General features: G+C 47.8%; 1 protein-coding gene across 3 annotated transcripts in view; it reads left to right on the top strand.

The window, feature by feature from the left end:
- The first annotated feature begins 2,752 nt into the window (after window positions 1–2,752).
- FGF9 (fibroblast growth factor 9) overlaps window positions 2,753–23,073 on the top strand; it is a 32,970-nt gene continuing 12,649 nt past the window's right edge. The window contains exons 1-3 of one of the 3 annotated variants that reach the window (XM_085216171.1): window positions 2,753–3,067; window positions 3,813–4,076; window positions 9,588–9,691. In XM_085216171.1, the coding sequence (XP_085072297.1) occupies window positions 2,926–3,067; window positions 3,813–4,076; window positions 9,588–9,691 (510 nt within the window). In that variant the 5' untranslated portion in view covers window positions 2,753–2,925. Of the gene's footprint in view, window positions 3,068–3,812; window positions 4,077–5,255; window positions 7,301–7,330; window positions 9,026–9,587; window positions 9,692–23,073 lie in introns of those variants that run through there. The other 2 variants (XM_085216170.1, XM_085216169.1) reach the window with 2 other exon arrangements.

Raw genomic sequence — 23,073 nt, 5'->3', positions numbered from 1 at the left:
TTACTTGTACAAATCTTCCAATCCTTCATCTGCAGGACTGGGAAATAAGCAGGTTGGTTGTATTGTAGGTTCAGAATAGGATGCCATGCACTGTATGGAAAACAAAACAAAACAAATTCTTATGGCAGTCTGATTTTTTTTTTTTTTTAATGACATTCACTATTTGTTATGTCACGATTTCTTATTAATCTCAATGGTTTCGCAGAGTACAGGTGAAATAGTTAAGAAAAAAGAAGTCATGATGCCTGAAGCTTGCCAGAGGTGTCACATCAGCACAGTGTGTGTGAGGAGAACATGTGCCAGGAACTACTTAAGAAATGCAGGATCCTTCTGACCAGCTCTACTAGCTGGAGCTAAAATCCTGCACAAAGCTGATGAGGAAGCTCAAGATGAGTCACTGTGGCGGATGCAGTCTTTAATTCCAGGAGGGTATAAAGGAAGTGGGTGTGAATCTCTAGTTGAGGGGAGCTGGGGATGCCTCTGAGTCTTGGGGATAAAAGTGTAGGTTTTTAATACAGCCTGAGCTATCAGCGAAGCCGTACTTCTGTAAGGGGAAAGTTTGACATTACACATCACACATAGATTTTATGTGAAGCAGGGTTGGAACACCACCTACTCACAGATGGGTATAATTTTGGGGATGTCCTGCATAATTCATGTGTGGCTTTGATACTTATGAGTAATTCAGACATCAAAGCCTCAACTTAGATAACACTTTTATAACATTAAACTTCCTAGAGCCAATAATATGTGGGCTTTCTTTTAAGTTCCCTAAAAAAAATAAAAAATAACGATGCCAATACCTCCTTCTTACCTTCAGATATTTTTCATGAGGTATGCTGGCCTAAAGTACAAGATAGAAAATAATGAAACCTGGTCTAGAGAAAAAAATAAAATTCCCTCTCTTCTCTGGGGCTATGACTGTAAATTTTAAGGCACTGGAAGGAGCTCAGCTGTTCCCAGAAGGAGCAGCACTGCAGATCCCAGGCCCTTTGGCCGCTCTGAGATACTCCCTTTTTCTCTGCCAGTGGCACAAGCCTTCACTCCTCAGCAGCCCAATTTCCTAACAAGCAATTTTATGTTCTCTTCCAAGTTACACATTATGCATAGAAAAAGCTTCCCATTAATAACCATAAAGCTGCTTTATTGTTCTCCTTCAAATCTCCTTAAAACTTCCTTCTGCCGCACAACTCTTGCCATTGGCCAAGCCTGTTGCTTTTTATTCTCAACGCTGCTTTTCCCTTATCCTTCCCCCATGTGTCTGTGGTATACACCTGTTGTCTTTCATCATGGGTTAAGATCATAAGCTCTTTGGGCATAGACCATCTCTCTGATTACATGTGTCTACAGTATCCAGCACAATGGGACTGTGATCCCCGAGCGGGGCCTCCGGGTGCTGCCGTGATCAAGTTGATAAAGAGTAATGATTTTTGACATGGCGAGTTCTGCAGTTTTTCCCAAGTCATTCTGCAGTTGTTCACACTGATACACCCATTGTGTGTGCGAGGAGTGTCCTTAAACCTGATATATATGGCAAATGCCATGGAACATGACCGGAGACGTCCCTGCTTTGGGGTGGGGGTGCTGCTTGGCTCTTGCACGAGCTGACACGGAACTGCTGCTCCTGGTAGGCTTGTGCAGGATGGGCAGGATGGGACCCTGCTCTGAAGCTTCTGAATCCCATCTTTCAGATGGAAATATGGACCAATGCAAGTGACTGAAAGGGTTGGAGAACCTCCGCTCCCTGCACATCCTTGGGGGTTTAGGACCCAGCCTTCCCCATAGACATGGATAATGGGAGTCCGCTTCCTTCCTCCCAAGCGTTAAGTTGGGGTGACAAGGGATGATGCAGTGAGGCTGCTGGCTCGGTGGTGGGGAAGCCTGGGAGAACTGTTCCACCCCAGCAGGGAGATATGCACAGAGTCGAGCATTTTTTAAATATTCCCTTTGTGAAATTCTCCTTTCCCAGGGCTCTGTTTCCATTCTCCACCAAGGGACCTTCCTGTGCCCTGCCACCTCTGGGGTGCGCATCATCATCGTACAGTCACTCCCATGATACTGCATTTCTTTTTTTTTTTTTTTTTTTTTTTTCCCTCCCTCTCTCTCCCTTGCAAAAATAAAATAAAATAGATAGATAGATAAATAAATAAATAAAAGAGCCTGTCTTCAGGTTTTGCATTTAATCCCAAAGAGCCTCTGCACTGAGCCCGGTCCTCGAGCTCTTCCAGAAGGAGAGAGACCCTTCTGTCCCTTTGCTAATTAATGCAGCTATATCGGAGCGCGGCGAAACAACAATAACATCCATCATCGACATCACAGAAGAAACATAAATCCTCTCCCCCTCTCCCTCCTCCCCTCACCCCGCTTCCAGTGGCTCTCTCCTGGCGGTTTTAAATAACTTCTGCATGCGGGAGGAGAACACTGTTGGCGCCGCAGGGTGCCCCGAGCGCTGCGGGCGGCGGGGGCCTGAAGCTTCGGGGCACCTTGTGGCGACACGGAGCATCCCCGAAAATCAGCGCGGGGCACTGCGGGGAGGGCTTCGGGATCGTGGGGGGAGGGGAAACCATGTGGAGTGGCACTGAACCACGCCTCCCCCCCCCCCCCAAAAAAAAAAAAAAAAAGATATAAAATTTATCCAAACTTCCCATTGGCAGTGCCAATTTGAGTTTGCGCCCACTTGGGTGTAAATATGGGGAGGGGTCGTGGGGGATGCTGAGTGGGTCCCGAAGCACAGCCCACGGGAAAAGAAAAATAATTCTCGCGGTGGTTTCTTTGTGGTCGGTGCCCCCCCGCCCGCGCTGCCGCAGAGCAGTAAGCGCTGTGCCCGGCGCTGGAAGCGGTTCTGTATTGCAGCAGGTAGGGCTGAGCGCTAGGACCTCGCAGAATCCTTCCAGCAGCACTCAGGACTACCTTAAACCCAGCCCAATGCCTCTTCCTGCGCCACTCTGCGTGCTGGATGGAGATCCACAGTCAAGAGCCGCAGCTCAGTGCTGGAGTACAACATTGCCCAGGGAGCCCTGCAGGAGCAACACCTGTTCCGAGCCAGCCAAGAGAGACATCAGCACTTGTATGGTGCTGCTTTGCTTGTGGATCGGCAATACCCCCAAACCAGTGGACATCTGCTGAGCCTCCTGAGAATTCTGGATAATAGAATTGGACGTCAAAAGTTTTTTTTTTTTTTTTTTTCCGCATTTTTCTTTTTTTTCTTTTTTTTTTTTCTTTTTTTTTTTTCTTTTTTTGGATTTATCTCAGCCAACACCGTGAGATCCCCCCCTCCCCCTTTGCGGGATTCATGCTGATGTATGCAGTCTGTTATAGAGTAAAAACAGCGCATGCCTTTCTGGAGTCAGAATCCATAAATCCTGACGTAGCCTGTGCATCTTAAAAAAACCCCTCTACCGCCTAGGTATTTAAGTTGCTATGGTCATTCTATTCTTAAACCAAATGGAGAAACTACGGATTTTTTTCTTTATTACGGTTGGATGGGCTGAAGACCTTATTGCTTGCTAAGAGCTGGGGATATATGCGTTTCTATAGATATACACATCTATATGTTTATAAATATGTCAGTGTGTGAGTATAAAGTGGTGGTTTCTTAGACTAACTGGTTTGACCTTGAACCTGTACCAGTCAAAGCAGAATATTACTTTTATTTATGCGTTTAATGGATTGAAGAAAGAACATTCTCTCTGTAACCGCGCTAGGGAGGGGAGAGGAGTGGAATATACCTATCTTATATCTCCTGGGTTTGGCACCATCATTACTGTTTATTCTTATTCTCTAAAAGCAGAATCTTCTGATGGCTCCCTTAGGTGAAGTTGGGAACTATTTCGGTGTGCAGGACGCGGTGCCCTTTGGGAACGTGCCCGCGCTGCCGGCGGACAGCCCGGTTTTGCTCAGTGACCACCTGGGCCAGGCTGAGGCAGGTGGGCTGCCCAGGGGCCCCGCGGTCACGGACTTGGACCATTTAAAGGGGATCCTCAGGCGGAGGCAGCTCTACTGCAGGACTGGATTTCATTTAGAAATCTTCCCCAATGGTACTATCCAGGGCACCAGGCAAGACCACAGCCGATTCGGTAGGTACTCTCCTTAACCCTTGAGGGGTCATGTGATGGAATAACGCGCTGGGACCGCGGGCGGGGGGGGGGGGGTGGGCGGCGGGCAGAGGGGCCGCGGCGCTGCCCGGGGGCGAACGGAGCGCTGCGGGGTGCGGCGGATGCGGGGCCGGACCGAGGTGGGGGCCGAGCTCCGCTCCGATCCACGCGGGGAGGAAATTTCGCTCGGGACGTCTCACCGGAGCGCCGCGATTTCGCGAGTTTAAAGGGGCTTTAATCATTAACCGCTCCGATTTAAAACGCACCGACTTTCCCGAAGGGAGTGGCCGCCGTCCCGTACGCAAATGCACGAGGGTTTTCCTCTTTCGGTTCCCTCCCGGTTACCTGCCCGGGCCTCGGCCCCCCCCGCTCGGTGCGGGGCTCTCCCGGCGAAGCGTGCGCCCCTCCCGCGGCGATCCCGCAGCGCTCCGCGGCTCTCGGTCTCTCTGTGGCTTCGGCGGAGGGCTCCGCACTCTGCCCGCACCCCGGAGCCCGGAGAGGGGGGGAGGGGGGAACTGAGCTGCCTTGGGGCCGGGGACAGAACGCACCCAAGCGCCTCGGAGCGCCCGGGGGAGCCGGGGCTGTGTGTTACGGAGGGGTGAGGGGAATGCGCCAGGCTGTAAGGCGCGGCGCTCCGCGCTGCGGGAAGGAGTTAACTCGGGAGCGACCCAACCTGACAGCGCGCACTCGGTCGTAAAAACAAAGTCCCGTGGTGAAGGCTTTTTTTTTTTTCCTGCTGTTTTTTTTTTTTTTTTTTCTTTCCTCCTCTCGTGTTTTAATGCCAGATGTTGAGCGGTATCTAAACTGCGTTTTACGGCTTTGTGAGCCGTGTAGGCGATCGCGGTGTTGCGGGAGGGAATCCCCGCAGGGCGCGGAGGGGCTCTGCGCCCATCTCCGTCGCCCCGCGCACTGGGGGGGAGCGGAGCGGAGAGAAAGTGCGCAAAGTGACCGCGCGGCGCGGGGAATGGAGGAATTTCTCACCCACGGTGCTTTTTTTTCCTGACACACGGAGACTCAGCCGCACAGTACACGCACACCCCCGCGGGTTTCCCTGCGCGCACACCGCGCAGCGCAGCGCGGGGCCGGGCCCGGCAGGTGGAGGGCAGCGCGGCGGCACCGCGGGGCACCTTGGTGTTAGCGGGGAGGGGGGGGGGAGGGCGGGAGCCGCCGGCTGCTGCCTGCGGAACCCTGCCTTTAAAAATGGCTTGGCGGCCGCTGCTGGGGGGCTCCGGGGGCAGCTCTATTGCACCCCAGGCATTACGTAGAATTTTTTTTTTTTTAACATTATTTGTCCTCATCTATGTGGTTCCTCAGGCTACGACTCTCGGTTCTCCCCTCTCGGTGCCCCCCCAGCGCGCAGCCGGAGCCGCGGGATGCGCTGGGGCTCCGCGCTGCTCTGCGTGCGGGGAAGGGAGCGGCGGTGTCGTACCGGCGCCGTACCGGTGCCGCGGCGCTGCCTCTGTGTCCGCCCGGAGGTGACCCGAGCGGCGGTCGCTATTCGGGTTTTGGGGTGGTGATGTCCGGGGGCTGCCCAGGGGGAGCGGCGAACTCGGAACCTCGGAGCGTGTGAGAGAAACCTGCGTGAACGGGGGGTTCTGGTGGGGGGAGGAAGTTTTCCTTCAAGAATAAGGACAAAGAGAACCCCGGGGGCTGCGCGCAAACTCTTCTCGGGGCTCTGTGCGGTGGGAATCCCCCTCCCCGCTCGCGCGCGCACACACACACACCCCTCTGGAGAGACATCAGATAAGAGCAATTCTTTTGTGATGCGATGTTGGATGCGTGCCTGTGGCATACAATAAGCCGAGCCATGTTGTGTGTCTCTACTCGCCCGGCTCCGGCAGCCCGGCGTTTCGCAATGCCCGCAGCAGCAGCGGCAGCAGCAGTCGGAGATGTCCATCTCGGAGGGAAAAGCTCCCCGGGAGGGCACGGCCCAGTTCCCCCCGGAATGCAGTTATGGATGATCAAAGCCGTATTATCTCATCTGGGTGACAAAAGGATTTTTTTTTTTTTTTTTTTTTGATGCAGTCTCCTTTCGTCTAGAGCATTTGCCACACAGTGGAGTCATTGTAAATTCAGGAACTCTGTAAGAGCGGAGAGGCGTGCCCCTGTGCGTCAGCACAAGGACTGCATGCACAGCATTAAAAAAAAATAGGAGCGTGCAGGAAAAGGGGGGAAAAAAAGCTGTCAGCAGGTGAAATCCGCTCCCTGGTACCTGCTGTGCCGTGCTGCCGTGCTGCTGCCGCAGGGAACCGAGGCGCTCAGCGGCTGCGGGCGCGGCTGTGGCCGGGGGGTGCATCTCCGCCTTAGGGTGCAGCTGGGGGCGGGGGCGCGGATCGGGGCTGCAGCCTTCCCCGAGCTTTGGGTGCAGGGCAGGGATGAGTACAGGGGGCTGAGTCCTCTGGGGCTGGGGAAATGGAGGCGGGTTTGTGGGGAGTGGGTTTACGGAGGTGAGTTCGAAGGGGGTGGGTTTACAGGGGAGAGGAGCGGCCCTCACCCACCCGCCGGTCCATCCCCTGGGGAGGGTCTGCGCGGCTCTCCCTAAGTGCTCCCATAAGAGGGTGCGGGGACGATGAACGCTGAGACAGCCTAGAAGTGAAGCGAGGCCCCGCTGGCTCCTGGGGGGGGGCTGTCTGCGCTTCGGTCCCTTAATTGGAACAGGGCGGGGGAGTGGGAGGAGCGGTGACAGCTGGGACACGCGGGTGCGTCCGGGCTGAGATCTCTGTCACTGAGAGCCCGAGCGGGGCTGCTGAGAGCTGGGGGCGGGGGGAAAGCCCCAGTTCCGCTCCCTTCTCCTCTCGGTTCCCCCCTCCGCAGATGCCAACCGCACTGCAGCACCCCACGTACTGCCCGCAGATCCCCTCCGGCCTCCTCCTGTAGCTGCTGTTTAGAATGCCCAGTTGAAGCTGTGCTGCTTTGATCCAACAACAGGAAAAGAGTCTATATATAGCCAATGACCAAAATGTCCAAAGGGCAGAACGAACCAAGGAAGTTGCAAAGATGCTCATTGCTTAAAGCTGGGGGAAGCGTGTCCTGTGGAAGTCACAATGTCACCTTTTGTGGGGGACCTGTGATGGGATGGCGGTAAGACAGGCCCCACGTGCTTGGTGTGCTGTTCCATGCCTGAGCTGAGCCTTCCCTTGGAGCGGTTTCACTATAGTAAATGTCTGTTGTCTGACAAGAGGACGCTCAGGACTCCGTGTACTGAGGTGCATTTCCTCTCTCCTTTTCTTCTCTTCCCCACTGTCAGCTATTAATAGGGCCGTAGCTTATAAAATTTGGAGCTGTCCTGATTTTCCTTTGGCCCAGCCTCATTTTGAGGGATGTCTATTTTAATATCTGGTTCAGGTGCTGCGCTCTGTGTGTATGTTACAGAAATGATAAAGTGAAAAAAAACATGGAAGTTTGGGCCAAACCATGCAACACTCCAACTTGCTTATGACTGCACGATTGGCCCCAGATAGTCTCCTGAATAATGCTGCTAAGAGGCTTCTGATGCAATGAGCATCAGATGAGCAAATCTCTATTCTGATCCCAAATATGTGGATGCTCTTTGCCAAGTACCTTAAATTCTCTTGGTACTCTTGCAATGGGACGTGACAGTGCTTTTTGTTCCCTTGACACACTAAGCAGCATGCGCCCAAATGTTTGCAATGAGGACAGCAATTAGAGTCTACATTCGTATCGACGTGAAAGATGCCAGACTCACTAACTTGCAGCATGGGATAATGCTTCACATAACATCTAACTTCAGTTCAAGTTGCTTGGTAATACATATCGAGTAATGTGATCGTTTGGTAAAAGCTTTAGGGAAAAAGCTTTGGTAAGAAGTCTGGCTGTATTGCACTGCCGGAGAGAGCGGGAATGTTTGGATTGTTTCAATGGATCGCTTGTATCTGTGATACTGAGCACACCAGATAAACAGCCACTTTTTATGGCTTCAAAAAACTCTGTAATTTCTAAAAATTTCCTCCCAGTGTTTTAAGATTTGTGCATAAGTAGAGAATAATTTAAGATGAACCCTTAAAGCAGGGTTATCAAAACAATAGACTGTGGCGTTTGTAGTGCTGAATAATATATAAGGCAATGATCAATAGTCCCTTGCAGGGAATACATTTCATCTTTACATTAGCTTGGCTGTAAATTCTCCCTGTTGGCTTCAGCTCGTGCTTTGTTAAATTTATGTGATTCATGCCTGCTATTGATTAGTGCGCAACTATTTTGTGGGAGATGCCAAATTAATTGTTCCAAAAATCCATGAAAGTGCTTTTTTATTGGCCACGTGAGGCTCAACACATACTATGCTGTTATTTTATTGTTTCATGCAAATATAATTCCCAACGAGCTTTTAAAATAGTTATGTGGTGGGCTTAGACATGAGAATTCACAAACTCTATTGGAAATGCTGCGCTGGGCTTTTACTTTGTGGCTTGGAACGCAGCGTAGTGCGGCCGTGTGGTGCTTCTGAGTGGGGCTGGGTCACTCTGTGGTCCTCATGAACAGTCTGGAATAGGGAATGATCCCCATTGGTTCCACACAGTTCTGGCTGTGAGTGAGGTCTGGCTGGTAGCATCCTCACCGAGATGGAAAGGCTGCCAGAAACCCAGAGCTCAGACGCAGAGGAGGTGGTACCTGAGTTGATTCTCTCAGTACTGGGCACATGGATGCTGAACCTGGGAGATCTGCAGGAGGGAGAGCTTGTCTGCAGAATGCCCTGTCTGCGGGGCACAAACGTCTGTGTGAGCTCACTGCTGCCTGTACAAGAGGATGTAACTGTTCATACACTATCCTTTGGGTTTAGAGTATTTCGATTTTCAAGTCTGAGATGAGTAAAAAAATACCATACCAGTGAGAATACCTAATATCTAGAGGAATAGGGTGAGCCTCTGGACTGTGCTACAGATCTCATTTCTCAAGCCTCTGAAGATGACACTGTGAGTAAACCTTTCCACGTATTCCTGATTCATTGATGCCTGGAAGTAGAGTTCTGGCTCCATGTATAAAGTTATTTTCATCTCACAATGCTGACTCAAATGTTGTTTTATTTTTTTCTTTTTCTCTTTTTCTTTAAAATTTACGTGGCAAGACAGATTTCATAGGTGCTTTAATAGTGGTAATTCTGTCTGTCCCAAAACTCAGTTTTTTTCACAGAATGCTTTATGTGTTGCGCAAATCACAATGCTAACAAGTCTACAGTAGGGCTGAGCTTTAGTTTTGTGTTCAGAAATGACAAGAAAGTGTGAGAATAGTTGTTTAATTTGGCACATTAATACTGTCTGCAGTGCATCCTTTGAGCAGAGATTAAAGGACTTCACCATTCGAGCATCATATTTTAAGGTGCATCCATTTGTTCCTCATCTTCGTTCAACCAGTTCTGAAAAGGGAAAGCAGGCCCTTGGCACCAGCTGATTGTCACTGAGGGATCAGTCACATCTGGGAAAAAACCTTCCAGTGTGTACAACGTGTACATTGTGTGCTTTTTCCTGTATGTTCTAGGTATACTGGAGTTCATCAGTATAGCAGTGGGCCTGGTCAGCATCCGAGGAGTAGACAGCGGACTCTACCTTGGAATGAATGAGAAAGGGGAGCTCTACGGCTCGGTAAGTCCCTACCTGTCCTAGGAGGTTCTAATCCCTCTGTTCTGTGGTAAGAATACCTGGGAGCTCCTGCAAGGCCTTGTTGCTGTGTGAGCACTGCTTCTGCTTGAGAAATCTTAATGTCTAATAAGAAACAAGTTTCATGGAAGGGAGAGAAATTGGTGACAAAAACAAGAATGAATGATAATGTGGACTGATGGAAATATGGGTATAAAGAGTGGAGACTGCTGGCCACTGAAGACTGAAGGATGTACTGCAGGGTTTGCAAAAGTGTCCTTTCTGTAGAGACTGAAATGAGACAAAGTCACTGTGTTTTGTGTGTGGGCAGAGAACTTGCCAGGAATTGACAAAAGCAAGTCGAGGGGGAGGTGAAGGGTGGATGAGAAAATGAAGAGTAGATAAAAGTTATAAATTGTAAAAGAAGGCAAAAGATTGCGTGGTCATGTCCTGAAAGTTCAGCTGGTGCTTCCTGTGGGCTCTCAGCAGGAGCTGGTGGTGGGCTTGGGGCAGGAGTAAGGCTTGGTGCTTCTGCAGTGGGAGTAGGATGGCCACCCAGCTGTGTGTGTGTGTGCTGTATGTCCCTTCCTTTGGACATCTGCTGTGCACTGGTGTTCCCAGTGGGATACATTGTGGGCAGTGGGTGTCTGACATGGAGTAGATAACTTTTCAGACAATAGAAGGCAACCACTTCTAGAACAAGTGCCAGCTTCCAACAATGACAAGAATTAGAGGAAGAGATCTGGAGGGAAGGCAAATGTTTGAAGTGAAGGGAGGCTTTGTGCACTGGGGCTCTTCAGAGGCACAGAGGGAAAGTGGTCAACCAGAGGCAGGGCATGAACATTGCAGGGAAAAATATTCAGTAAAGAGCTGAATTGACAATATGGTCTTGGATGTGACTGAAGTCTCTTGTATCACAGGGGGGTAACTGGGAAATAACTGGAAATGATGACTGGGAAAAGTGGGACAAGTGTGAGAGTGGGAGGGATGTGAGAAAATGATGATGGGCAGATGAGAGCAGGAGTGAGAGTCCAGCTTCCCAATGCATGATCTATAGAGTGGTGAGAGGAAACAAGACTAGAAGTGTCACAAGATGTCCAGTTTGACTGATCTCTTTCTTGGAGGAATGGAAATTGACTATCTTAGAGACACAGAATCAACCTTAGAATCAACCACAGAATCATAGAATCATTTGAGAGGAAAGGAACTTTAAAGATGATGTATTCCAACTTCCCTGCAATGAACAGGTACAACTTCTGCTCAGTCAGGTTGTCCAGAGCCTGTCCAGCCTTAGCTAGAGTGTCTCCAGGGATGGGGCATCTACAGCCCATCTTCTGAGCAAACAGTAAGTTAGAGGAAGAAGCCAGAAGGCGCACAGCGTGAAAGTGTATGTGGGAGGCAGAAGAAGAAGTGGCAAATGAGGGGCAAGGGATGGAGAATGTGTGGAGAAGGAGGAAAAGGGGAGATACTGAGATGACAGGAATCAGTGAGTGGGAATAGCAAAAAGAAAGGGCTTTAGAATAAATGGCAGTATGAGGGAGGAGGAGGAGGAAAAGGTTGCAAGGATGGAGGGGAAGAGAGAAAAGGAATAGATGCAATGACAGATGCACACAAATAGCCTGTGAAAAGTGAATAAGTTTTCATAAATCTTGAGTAATTGTGCAGCTGATCCATGGCATAAAGTAGCCAAGTTAGGAGTACTTCTATGGCAGTACAAAGGCAGAAGAGCAATAGTACTGTGAATCAGTAAGGTTGAAAACTATCAGTAGGAGGAATCATTTAGAAGAATACACGTAGTCAGTGAAACAGTAAAGTTGTTCTATGTTTCAGATATTCAGAAAAAGAATTGTGGATGTGGCTGGTATTGGTAGAGCTTAAATGCATAGGCTTGGAAAGCCAATGTTACATTGTTTTTTTTTTTGTGTAATTTGTGTTTTGTGAGAGTGATTTTTTTTTTTTTTTGGCTAATATGCATAAGAAATTCTTTGTAAATTACTACTGTATTGATAAAACAGTTGTTCCATGAAGAGCAGTGCTCACAAAGCCCCACTTTCCTAAGGACTTGTGTCTCATTCCCAGGCATGGACCTCCCTTACCTTCTCTCCCTGCAGTAACACAATTTCCCTGGGCTTTTGTGTGCCTAGCACGTAGAGAGGCAGTGTTAGATGTCCATGCTTGCTGGATTGTTGGTTTGCATGGAGCTCCCAGGTGGGATGTTCAAATGATTTCTTTACTTTACTCTGCCTCTGATTAGTTGCAAAACTGATAGGGACTTAATTTTCTTGAAGACCTTTGCCTCTTGATTGAAACTGGTTGAAAAGCTGAGGAGGGCTGGCAGGCAGGCAGGCAGACGGATGGACAGTGTAATTGGATAACCTCTTTTCCCTAATAAATGAGGCTAAAAATATGAATCCATTCATAATGGAGAAGTGGCAATCTATAGGGCCAGAATGCAAAGTTCAGGTTAAAATCTGATGGATGATATGGCTTATTGTCAGCCTCCAGAGATGGCACATGCTGAAGAGTGATGGTAATTGAATTACATTACTTCCATTGAAATATAACCTCTAATGGCTACTCAGTGTGATGATGCTTTAAAGCCTTGTCAACACTAGCAATCCTAGTGCCTATATTTCAGCAACTGTCAGCTCTGGTAGAAACTCTGAGATAAGCAATCCTCAGCATGTTTTCATGTAGAAATGGCTGAGCATTTTTAAGTGACAGCATTTTGCTTTTGGTTTTGGTAAAAAAAAAAAAAGGATGATTAATTGAAAGTGAAGTTCTCTGGTGGGAATAAGTGCCACAATTTGAACCAGAAACAAGTTACAATCCAGGCAAGGATAGAGGAGATCAGTTTAACTGAAATTAGTGTCTGCTGTATGACTGGCTGGGGTTTAAAGTTATCACTTGGATGAAGCAGGAAAGCTGTACTGTGCTGCAGCACCAGCAAGGTCTCCACACTGCTGGGAGCTGGCTGTCTTTGTCATGAGTCTTTGACAAAAGGCCATGAACAACAGCATTGGCTTTGTCATGGAGCAGGTATGGTTGTGAAACTGTGAACATACTTTGTAAACTGGGAAAACTGCTTCCCACTCATAACTGAGCAGCAACCTGTGAAATCCCTGTCCTGCTCTACATCAGTGTTGAAGATCTATCCAGGTGTGTTTCTGCCACACTTTGTGTTGCTGGAGGAGGTGCCCCATGTCTGTGGCAGTGTCAGATCCATATTTAGATTTCTGTATGAAAAGTATATGAGATGCAATCAAATCAGCTCCCTGAAAGACACGTCTTTCTACGTATGTGTGTAAAATATTTGGTACAGGAGGATTTTTCCCAGTGTATTTGTGATGCCACTTGGGATGGGACATATGGTGAGGCAGATCAGCCAGGATGGGAAATTGCTGCCAATTTTCTTGAAAGGCAACAGGAGAGGCAATTTTAGCATATCTTGATCCAGACGTGTTCCTCTTGGCCTTCTGAAAGTGCTGCTTTCCTCTTAAATCTAAATTAGCTGCTCAACAAATGCACTTCCCAACTTGTCACCTTTACAGGGGGTAGTTCACATCTTCTGGTTCAAAAAGCTCATGCTGTTCTTAGGACTGCATATCACAGGGTGGCTGTTCCCATGTTCCTTCTCACCCTGTGGATTTAGCTAGGCAAAGCTGAAGGTAGTATATGTGTGTGGCTCAGCAAGGAAGCCAGAGGTGGCTGCATAGCGCAGACTTGGAACTAAGTGGTGACAGCAGCCTTTCTTGCTCTGTCTGGCTCTTTTCCTGCTCTCCTTTTACCTTGCCTTCCCCTTGCAGCCTGCAGCTATGACTCATCATTTCACAGCAGCTCCTGTGCTTGTCACTGGGGAGGAGGAAAAATCAAAACTCCAGATAGGATCCAAAGGGTGTTAAGATGAGACGTGAACTCCTTTTCCCTCCTGGAGTGCCAGCTGAGACTCTCTAACACCTCTGGCAAGAGTGTCAACAAATGTTTTTGTAGCTGTGCTCCTTGGTGCTATGCAGTGAAGATCTTCATGCTGACTCCCATGACCCTCATGCCTTTGTGTTGTCCCCAAGCTCACACTGCCCCACACCTCTGCCTTGTGAGTATCCACAGTTGGCACTCACATGGTACACGGGGTTCCCATCTTGGGCTGTCCTCTCAGGCAGTACTTGTGTTTCCTTGAACATGGCAGGAGCATGGGACATAAAATTATAGCAGTAGTAAGGCTGGAAAAGATGTCCATGAAAATTGCCTAGTCCGTCAGCTCATCCCCACCATGCCCATTAACCATATCCCTCACTGTCACATCTCCATGTTTCTTGAGCACCTCCGGGGATGGTGACTCCACCACCTTCCTGGGAAGCCCATTCCAATGCCTCACCACTCCTTCTCAGAAGAAACTTCTCCTAATATCCAACCTGAATCCTCCCTGGTACGACCCAAGGCCATTCCCTCTTGTCCTATCACTGTTATGTGGGAGAAAAAGCCAACTCCACATAGCCACAACCTACTTTCAGGCAGTTGTAGAGAGCGATAAGGTCTCCATGAAGCCTCCTCCAGACTGAACAACCCCAGTTCCCTCAGCCACTCCCCATAAGACTTGAGTTCCAGACTCTTCACCAGTTTTGTTGTCCTTCTTTTGACACCTTCAGCCTAAATGCTCTGTGTCCTGGGCTCTCCTTCCATAGAGAGCTATGCTCCATCTCTCTGCTGGTATCCCTGCCCTATTTGTTTCCCAGAGTCACAGAGCTGCCCCACTCCTCTACAAGAACTGGTGTCCCTATTGCCCCTTGTGTTATTGGCACGTGGCAAGAGGCAGCGCAGCTTGGATGATTGGGAGGAAAAATGATAATGGGAAGATGTGGAGCAGCTACAAAGGCTGCTATGCTGGGAAGAAGAGGAAGGCAGAAGGAAGCCAGTGGGCTTGCTGGGGAAGGGGAGAGGGCTGGGAGCATGTGAAAGTAGAGAGTAGAGAGTAGAGACAGACTTCAGGTGCCCACGGAACAGCTGGGACAGAGCGAAGGAGACTAGATTTGGAGCTGGGGAATGAAGCTCCTCACCTCTGTAGTTCAGACTGACAGGTACACATGGCACAGTGAGACTTAGCACTGCTTATATATAATACATTGCTGTCCTGTGAAACATTAACTGGAATGTTGTTTGTCCCAATGTTTTTGGGACACTGGACCTGCCTTTTGCTTCTGTAATTCCTGGGGAAACAGTGGAGGAAGGGAGAGAGGGTGCTGTCCTTGAGGAAACATATTTTCCCAGTAAGTGTGCAGGGAGGTGACGATACGCCTCTTTATTGTCCCAGCAGCTGCACCTGCAGGCGTTGTGTGCTTGTTTGGGTCTCACAGTCTGGGGAGGACTGCAGTACAGAGAGAGGCAAACAGAAGCTTTTGTGTAAAAAGGGACGCATTTCTGTAGTTCACTGGAAATGAGTTGGTGTAGGTGTTGCTGCACTCTAGAAATACTTTTCATGTTCCCATGCAAATAAAAGAAGGGAATTGCTCAGCTTTCCAATGACAGGGCAAGGTGCATGAAAACAATGTGAAGAAAAAAACAGTGCAGATGCATGTTGGGAACAGCGCTGGAACCAAGTGCATGGTCGGTGCAGGTATCCAAGAATAGGACAGATAATAAAATTAACCCGCAGAGTTGTTGACACTTTCCTGTTAATGTTAAACACCTTTCATCTGAAGGGTTCTATAGTCTTCAAATTTATTTATTTATTCTTTTTATAACCCAGGTTATCTATCCCTCAGTGTGCAAGCAGGCACCTGTGCCTGGAGTGAGCCTGGGAACAGGGCAGAGTGATGAAGGCGAAGACTTCCAGGCTGAGAGTGGTCAAAGTCCAGCAGGGACAGTGGCTCTGATAGTGCCTGAAACACTCTTCTGCTTGTGTGCAAAATAAAGAGCCTTTTGCTGAATGGTGAGATGTGGGAGGCAGAGGGCAGCCCCTGGGACAGTGGAGCTGTGGGGGGCAGAGTGCTCTGGCTTTCAACTCAAGCATATTGTGCAGGAGGATGCGACACCCTGTGATGAACCACCCAGTAGTGGTGGTTAGCAGCAGTGACTCATGCTTTCCTGACAGTTGCAAGAAGCAGGCTTGCAAGTGGTTTGAAAGTGCAGGCTTTGAGATTTGAAGGGGTCATAAAGGTTCTTAAAAACTTCATAAAGGTACTCTCAGTCCAGAAAGCTGACTGTATCAGATTATTATTATTCCTTCTTATCAGATTATTATCAGATCTGATTATTATCCCTTACTGATAGCTCAAGCTGGCAATGATAATGTTGCTGAGAGAAGCCTGAGAGCTATCAAAAGGGACTTCAGGGGACTGGGCAGTTAGTGGACAGAGTCAGGGTACAGGTGGTGTTTTCCTCTATCTCTTCAGTGGCAGCGAGGGATACTGAGAAGACAAGGAAAACCTATCTGATAAATACATGGCTGGTGCCACTGCAGGAATTTTGGCTTTTTCAACCATGGGGTGATTTACTCAGCACCCGGACTGATGGCTGCTGATAGGGTCCACCTGGGTCATAGGAGGGGAAAGAGTTCTGGCCCAAGAGCTGTCTGGGCTCAATGACAGGGCTTTAAACTAGCTATGATACTATGGGGTAGGGGTATGATAAGGGGGTAGGGAGTGATAGCGAGCCTGCCCACAACTAAGTGTGGGACTGCACAGCTAAGTTAGAAACACAAGGTGCTAATGGGGGCCCTCAATCTGCCGCATCTTATGATGAATATTCTAGGCTGCAAGCAGTCCAGGAGACTCGTGGAGCCCTTTTACGATGACCTCCCAGAGGTGAAGTGTTGCTGGACCTGGTGCTTACCAATGTGAAAGAGATCGTAAAAGAGGTTAATATTGGAGACAGCATGGGCTGCAGTGATCATGTCCTATCAAGTTCATGATCTGAAGGAACGTGAGCCTGACAAAGATTGGAGTCAGGACCTTGAACTTCAGGAGAGTGAACTTCAGACTGTTCAAGAAATTGTTGGATGAGCTCCCCTGGGAAACTGTCCTTAGGGACAAAGGAATAGAACAGAGCTGGCAGCACTTTAAGGATACCTTTCTGAGAGCACAAGAGCTCTTCATCCCTCTGAATAAGAAAGCAGGGAGAGGAGGCTGGAAATCAGCATGACTGAGCAAGGACCTGCTGGCCAGGCTGAGGGAAAAAAGTGTCAGCAATGGAAGCAGAGATGGGTGGCCTGGGAAAAATATAGGAATGCTGTCTGAATGTGCAGGGTTGGAGTCAGGAATGCCAAAGTGCAGATGGAATCAAACTCGGCGAGAGATGTGAAAAACAATAAGAAGGGATTCTTTAGATGTATCAGGCAGAACACAGAAGCAAAGGAGAGTGTACCCCTTCTGATAACTGAAAAGGGAGAGCTGACTTCCTCAGACATGGAGAAGGCTGAGGTACTTAACGAGTTATTCGCCTCAGTATTCATGGCCAGTCAGGCTTCTCATGCCTCTCCTGTCCCTGCGTATCTAAGTGGGGGTTGGGGGAGCAAAATGTCTCCCAATGTTAGATCGAAGCAAGTCTGATACCACCTTGTGAGACTGAATGTGTACAAGTCTATATGTCCAGATGACTTGCATCTCAGGGTTTTGAGGGAACTGGTTGTTGTGACAAACTGCTCTCCGTCATGTTTGAAAAATTGTGACTGTCAGGTGAAATGGACATATGACTGGAAATAGGGAAACGTAAGTCTCATATTCAAGAAAAGGAGAAAGGAAGACCTGGGGAGCTACAGACTGTTGAGCTTCATGTCTGTGCCTGGGAAGATCATGTTAAGGCACATGTGAGACAGTGTGGTGATCTGAGACAGCCAGCATAGCTTCACCAAGAGCAGATTATGCCGCACCAATATGGTGCTCTTCTGTGATGGAGTGATGGAATTTGTGGACAAAGAAAGGGCAACTGACATTGTTTGACTGGACTTGTGCAAGGCCTTTGACATAGTCCTCCACCACATCCTCATCTCTGAATTGTAGAAAGGTGGATTTGAAAGCTGGACTATTAGGTGGATAAAATTTGGTTGGATGGTCATATCCAGAGGGTTGTTGTCAAACAGCTCTGTGTTCAGGAGGAGGCTGATCATGTGTGTTGTCCCCCAGGGGTCCATCTTGGGACTGGTGTGACAATGGGATTGAGTGTACCCTCAGCAAGCTTCCTGATGACACCAAACTGAGTGGTACAGTTAACACAATAGAAGGGAGGGATGCTGTTCAGAGGGACAAAGACATACTCAAAAAGTAGCCACAGGAAAATCTAATGAGGTTCAACAAGGCCCAGTGCAAGATGTGTTGCACTTTGGTTGAGGCAATCCCAGATACAAGTACTATGAGAAGAACTCATTGAGAGCAGCCCTATGGAAGAAGACTTGAAGTCCTGGTGAATAAAAAACTGGACATGAACCAGCAGTGTGCTCTTGTATCTCAGAAGGCCAACGGTATCTTGGGCTGCATCAAAAGAGTGTTGGCCAGCAGAGAGAGGGAGGGCATTATTCCCCTCTGCTCTGCCCTTGTGAGATCCCACCTGGAGTACTTCGCCAGGTCGGGACCCCTAGCACAGCAAGGATGTGGAGCTGTTGGAGTGGATCCAGAGGAGGGCATGAGGATGATCAGAGGACTGGAGCACCTCTCCTGTGAAGAAATGTTGAGGGAGTTGGGCTTGTTCAGCCTGGAGAAGAGAAGGTTCTGGGAAGACGTCATTGCAGCCTTCCAGTACTTGGAGGGAGTTTACAAGCAGGAGGGAGGCTGACTTTTTATATGGTCTGACAGTGATAGGACAAGGGGGAATGGCTTTAAATAAAAGAGGTGATGTTCAGGTTGGGCATTTTGAAGAAATTTTTTGCTAAGAGAGCACTGAGGTGCTAGCACAGGCTGCACAGAGAGGTTACAGATATCCCATCTTTGGAGGCATTCAGGGCCTGGTTGGGTGGGATCCTGGGCAGCCTGATATGGTGTGTGGCAACCCTGCCCATGGCAGGGAGGTTGGAACTATGTATTCTCTGAGGTGCCATCCAACCTAAGCCTTCTATGATTCTAGGGTCAGCACAGAAAACCAAACATATCAGGGGCTGCATCAAAAGAAGTGAGGCCAGCAGGGATATAAGGAAAATATTTTTTATGCTAAGGGCGGTGAGGCACTGGCATGGTCAGGATGGATGGGGCTCTGAGCAGCCTGATGGAGCTGTAGGTGTCCCTGTTCGGTGCATGGGGGTTGGACCTTTAAAGATCCCTTCCAGCTCAAATGATTCTATGATTCTATGATTTTATGACTAATGGGCCTGGATGTGAAGGAAACTCAAAACTTGTTAGAAATTCTGAAGAACAATATCTCAGCAAGGATTAAGTGCAGGGAGAGATCTGAATCTAACAGGCTCTGAATGCTTGGCAGAAGGTCTGTGAGGAAGAAGGACAGATTGCAGAAAAGCAAAAGCAAAAGAGTCTTAGAGAGAAGCACAGGGACGGAACAGCAATTGCTGCAGTGAAGCTGAGTCAGGCGCAAAAAAGGATAGGCAAAAAAATTTAAGCTATAGAAATGGAAGGTGTACAGGAATTTAAGACAGGGGAGGTTTAGGTTAGCTATTAGGAGGAAGTTCTACACACAGAGGGTGGTGACGCACTGGAACAGGTTGCCCAAGGAGGTTGTGGATGCCCCATCCCTGGAGGCATTCGAGGCCAGGCTGGATGTGGCTCTGAGCAGCCTGGTCTGGTGGTTGGAGATCCTGCACATAGCAGGGCGGTTGAAACTCAATGATCATTGTGGTGCTTTTCAACCCAGGCCATTCTATGATTCTATGATTCTATGATCTTTACAAACTCTATGATTCTATGATCTTTACAAACTATATAATATGAATGTAATACATAATAAATATATAATTTATAGCATATATTATACAATATAAACTGTACAGATGCACGCTAATCTGCCCGTGGCTGCACAACACGCTGTCTGGGCTAGTGAGTGCCTTATAGGCACCTTGGGTTGTCACTTGATTCACTTCATGAGAGGACAAGTGTGGGCAGAGAAGGGGCCACTAAGATAAGTGTTCCCTGAACACTGTGGCATGAACCTTTCTGCTGCTGCATGGCAAATTGAACCAGGGAAGCTGGAAGTCAGCCTGGCCATGCCGAAGGGCTATGTTCAGCAATGGTGGATCCCTGTTAAGTTCACTGTGTAGTGCAAAGTTCACTTATGATGTACAAAGAGGGGAACAAACCTGATTGAGGGAGATGTTGCTTCTGTTGGGGGCAATGCATGCAGGTGCTTGCCTGCTTCAAGTGTCAGTGAACCTCTGGCTGCATGGCTTGTGTTTTGGGACAGGACCTGGGAAGCTGCAGAGCTCCTGGTCTGACCTGGGCTGTGCTCATGGTATGGCAGGATGTTGTTGCATGGAAGAAGAGAGGAGGGCCTGTGAGGTGAGCTTACTAAAGTTGGATAGATAGTGTGAGGAAATCTTGCTTGTTTTACTTTATGTGGGAATTCCTTCTTTTAGAAGTGAGAAATAGGGTTGCTCTATGGACCAGGCTCTGAGCAACCTGATCGAGGGGTAGATGTCCCTGTTCACTGCAAGGGAATTGGACCAGATGGCCTTTAATAGTCTCTTCCAACTCAAACCATTCTATGATTCTAAGCTGCAGGGCTGTGTTAGGTTGTGGCTCAGCAGAAAAAGTATTTAAAATGGGAGTCAGTGGAAAACTTGTATGATAGATGATGAAAAAACTGAAGAGAAGACGGCAACGAGGAGTGTTGAGAGGTATTAGCCTGCAGTGAAGATATTGCTGGAGTTTTTATGAGTTGGTCCTTGGGCTGGTTTTACGCTCTGCTTTTATTAGGGACATTAAACATCTTGTCATAAAATAAAAAAGTAGTTATGTGTTATTGAAATTTGCAGATGTTGCAAAGTTGGGCACTATTTTCAGCACAGAAGTCTGCCTCATGTAAGGGACTCTGTGACCTACAGTGCAAAAAATGTGAATTCATAGGCTTGGGCTCAGGAAGAAGCTGTCAGTGCAGCTGGTAAGATCTGGTCCAAAGGCAAAGTGCACTTCTGGTCTTTTGTGATAAAGAAGATGAATTGAAACTGGCATATGTGCAGAATGGGATGATCAGAGGAATGAAAAAGCTATTAAATGGCAGAGTTTAAAGATCTTGATTTATTTAGCCTGCAGAATTAAAACTGAGAGGATACACTGTTGGTCTCTGTAAATACACTGATGTTTAGTGCCAAGAAGAGAAAAAAGTCCTTGAAATAAAGGACAAGAAAATCAGTTTTAATGGATCATAAGGAAGCTGAGGTTGGATAGCTAGGAAATTTTGGGTCAGAAGAAAGTGAGATTTTGAGCTAGCGTGAAGAACTTCTGCAGGGAGTTGGGAGATGAAGCTGAAACCGCTTCCTCCATACACTAAATGGTAGGCAACAGATCTATTACTGTGGACAGTTTCTTCACTGAAGGTGCAGTTTCAGAAGAGCCCTGAAACTTGAGTTACTTTGCTAGATTTGCCCACAATCTCATCTCCTGTACCTTTGCAGAAAGCCCCTCTCTGTGTTTGCATGGGCAGCCTTGCTGAAAACTGTACTGTTGTATGTGACTTTTGGATGAACCAGTGTTGGGAGTGAATGCAAGCCAGCCAGCAGGATGGTAGCAAGGCATGAAGGATCCTGCAGGGAGAAAGGTCTTTTGAAATAGGAGTAGGAAAAACTGATAGGTGAATCCACTTAACCCAGGGAGTCTGGGAAAGCTGTGTGTGAAACTGCAGCTACTGTGGTCCTTGCTAAACTAAGATTTCAGCCTGTTTTTCAGATCAGACTTTTACAGATGCTAACACCTGTCACCACAGGCTGCTAACAGTGCCCTGTGGGATAGGTACTGCACTTTTCCTCAGGTCTTTGATTTTCCTCAGAGGACTTACTGCAGGTGCTTGCTAGATCAGACGTTAGTTTTATAAGAGAGAAAACCCTCAGTGATCTCCTTGCCTTGATCTCTATGATTCTGTGCTGAACATGGATTATTGCTACATTCATGGAACAGAAGAGTTTTAGAATATCTCCTGTGTGCTTATATAGTGACAAATAGAATTTGTTGGACAGTGTCTATGAATTTAGCTAAGCTCTGATTAAGCAAGATCTTGAACCTTGGGTACTGGCCTGGTGATACCAGCCAGTCTTAAAGAGGCAGAACTGTACTGTAAACCTAGATCCTACTCACCCAGAAAGTACTGGGCTTGTTCAGCTTGAATTTCTTCTGATTTGCTTCTCTGTGGTTGTACAGCTCCCCAGTTTCTGTTGCCCTGAACATTTTTGGAGCCAGCCTTGTTAGCAGTACAGGAGTGTGAAAAGCTTCTGCGTACTGAGTTGATCTGAGAATAGCATGTTGAAATGACACGCTAAAAGAGCATCATCAGCAGTGACACACCGAGATATGCTTGGGGATTATTCGCTGTATCAGATAAAGATCTGATGTGCTCTGTTTCTGACTCAGGAGCCAGTGGGATGTGAATGTAGCTCTCTTTTCCACTTCACCATTCATCATTTCCAAAGGCAGAGCAGAAAAAGTCTGCCCCACAGGGACTTCATTAGGGATTTTGTCTAGGTTGGGATTGGCTTTGCAGTTTGAATGTGCTTGGGCTGATCTGGTGATGTTCAGTAGTGCAGTTCATTTGTGTTGCATTCAGAAAGCTTAAGAAACAAAGCTTGTTACAGTGTAAATCCATTTTTTCCCTTTTCTGAGGCCCTTTGGCTTCTTCTTCATTCCTTTTGTGATGTCAGGCTTCTGCCGTTTCTTTTGACCTGAAGCTGAGGTTTTAAATTTGTGCTCCATGACCACTGCTGGGAAATAACTTGGCTTCTGCTGCAAATGCCGCAAGCTCCTGAGCCTGGCCCAGGCCGGGCATCTCTCATCTGCTCAGCTTCGTTCTTTGGCTTCAACACAATTATGGAGGCACTGCAGTTGTGACTCAGGAGAAATTTTGACTTGATTCTATTACGGTTGACATGACACCAACTTTAATGGAAGCAGGATTGGACCTGCTCCTGTAAACCACCTATTAATTTTACGGTTGTGTCAGCAGACCCTGATCAAGATAAGAGCACTACTGTATTCATTATTTTAAAAACCTAAATCTAGACAGAGTTTCTTCCTGTAAGAGTCTGCAATACAAAGATAGTCTTTTAGCATATCAACGTTTATTGCTTTTGAATACCTAGGCAGATATTTGGCCTGCTGATGCCTTCATTAGGAAAGCAACTAATGCATAATCTGAACTCAGTACAGGAAACTTAGTTGGGAAGATTTGAGGAAAATCCTTCAGGTCACTTTAGAATATACAAATATGTAAAGTTGGAAAAAAAAAAAAAAACCCTCATGATTTTTTTT

This window comes from Meleagris gallopavo, chromosome 1 (assembly GCF_905368555.1).
Source record: "Meleagris gallopavo chromosome 1, MGAL_WU_HG_1.1, whole genome shotgun sequence".
Lineage (NCBI taxonomy): Eukaryota > Metazoa > Chordata > Aves > Galliformes > Phasianidae > Meleagris > Meleagris gallopavo.
This window is presented reverse-complemented; position numbering and strand designations above follow the sequence as displayed.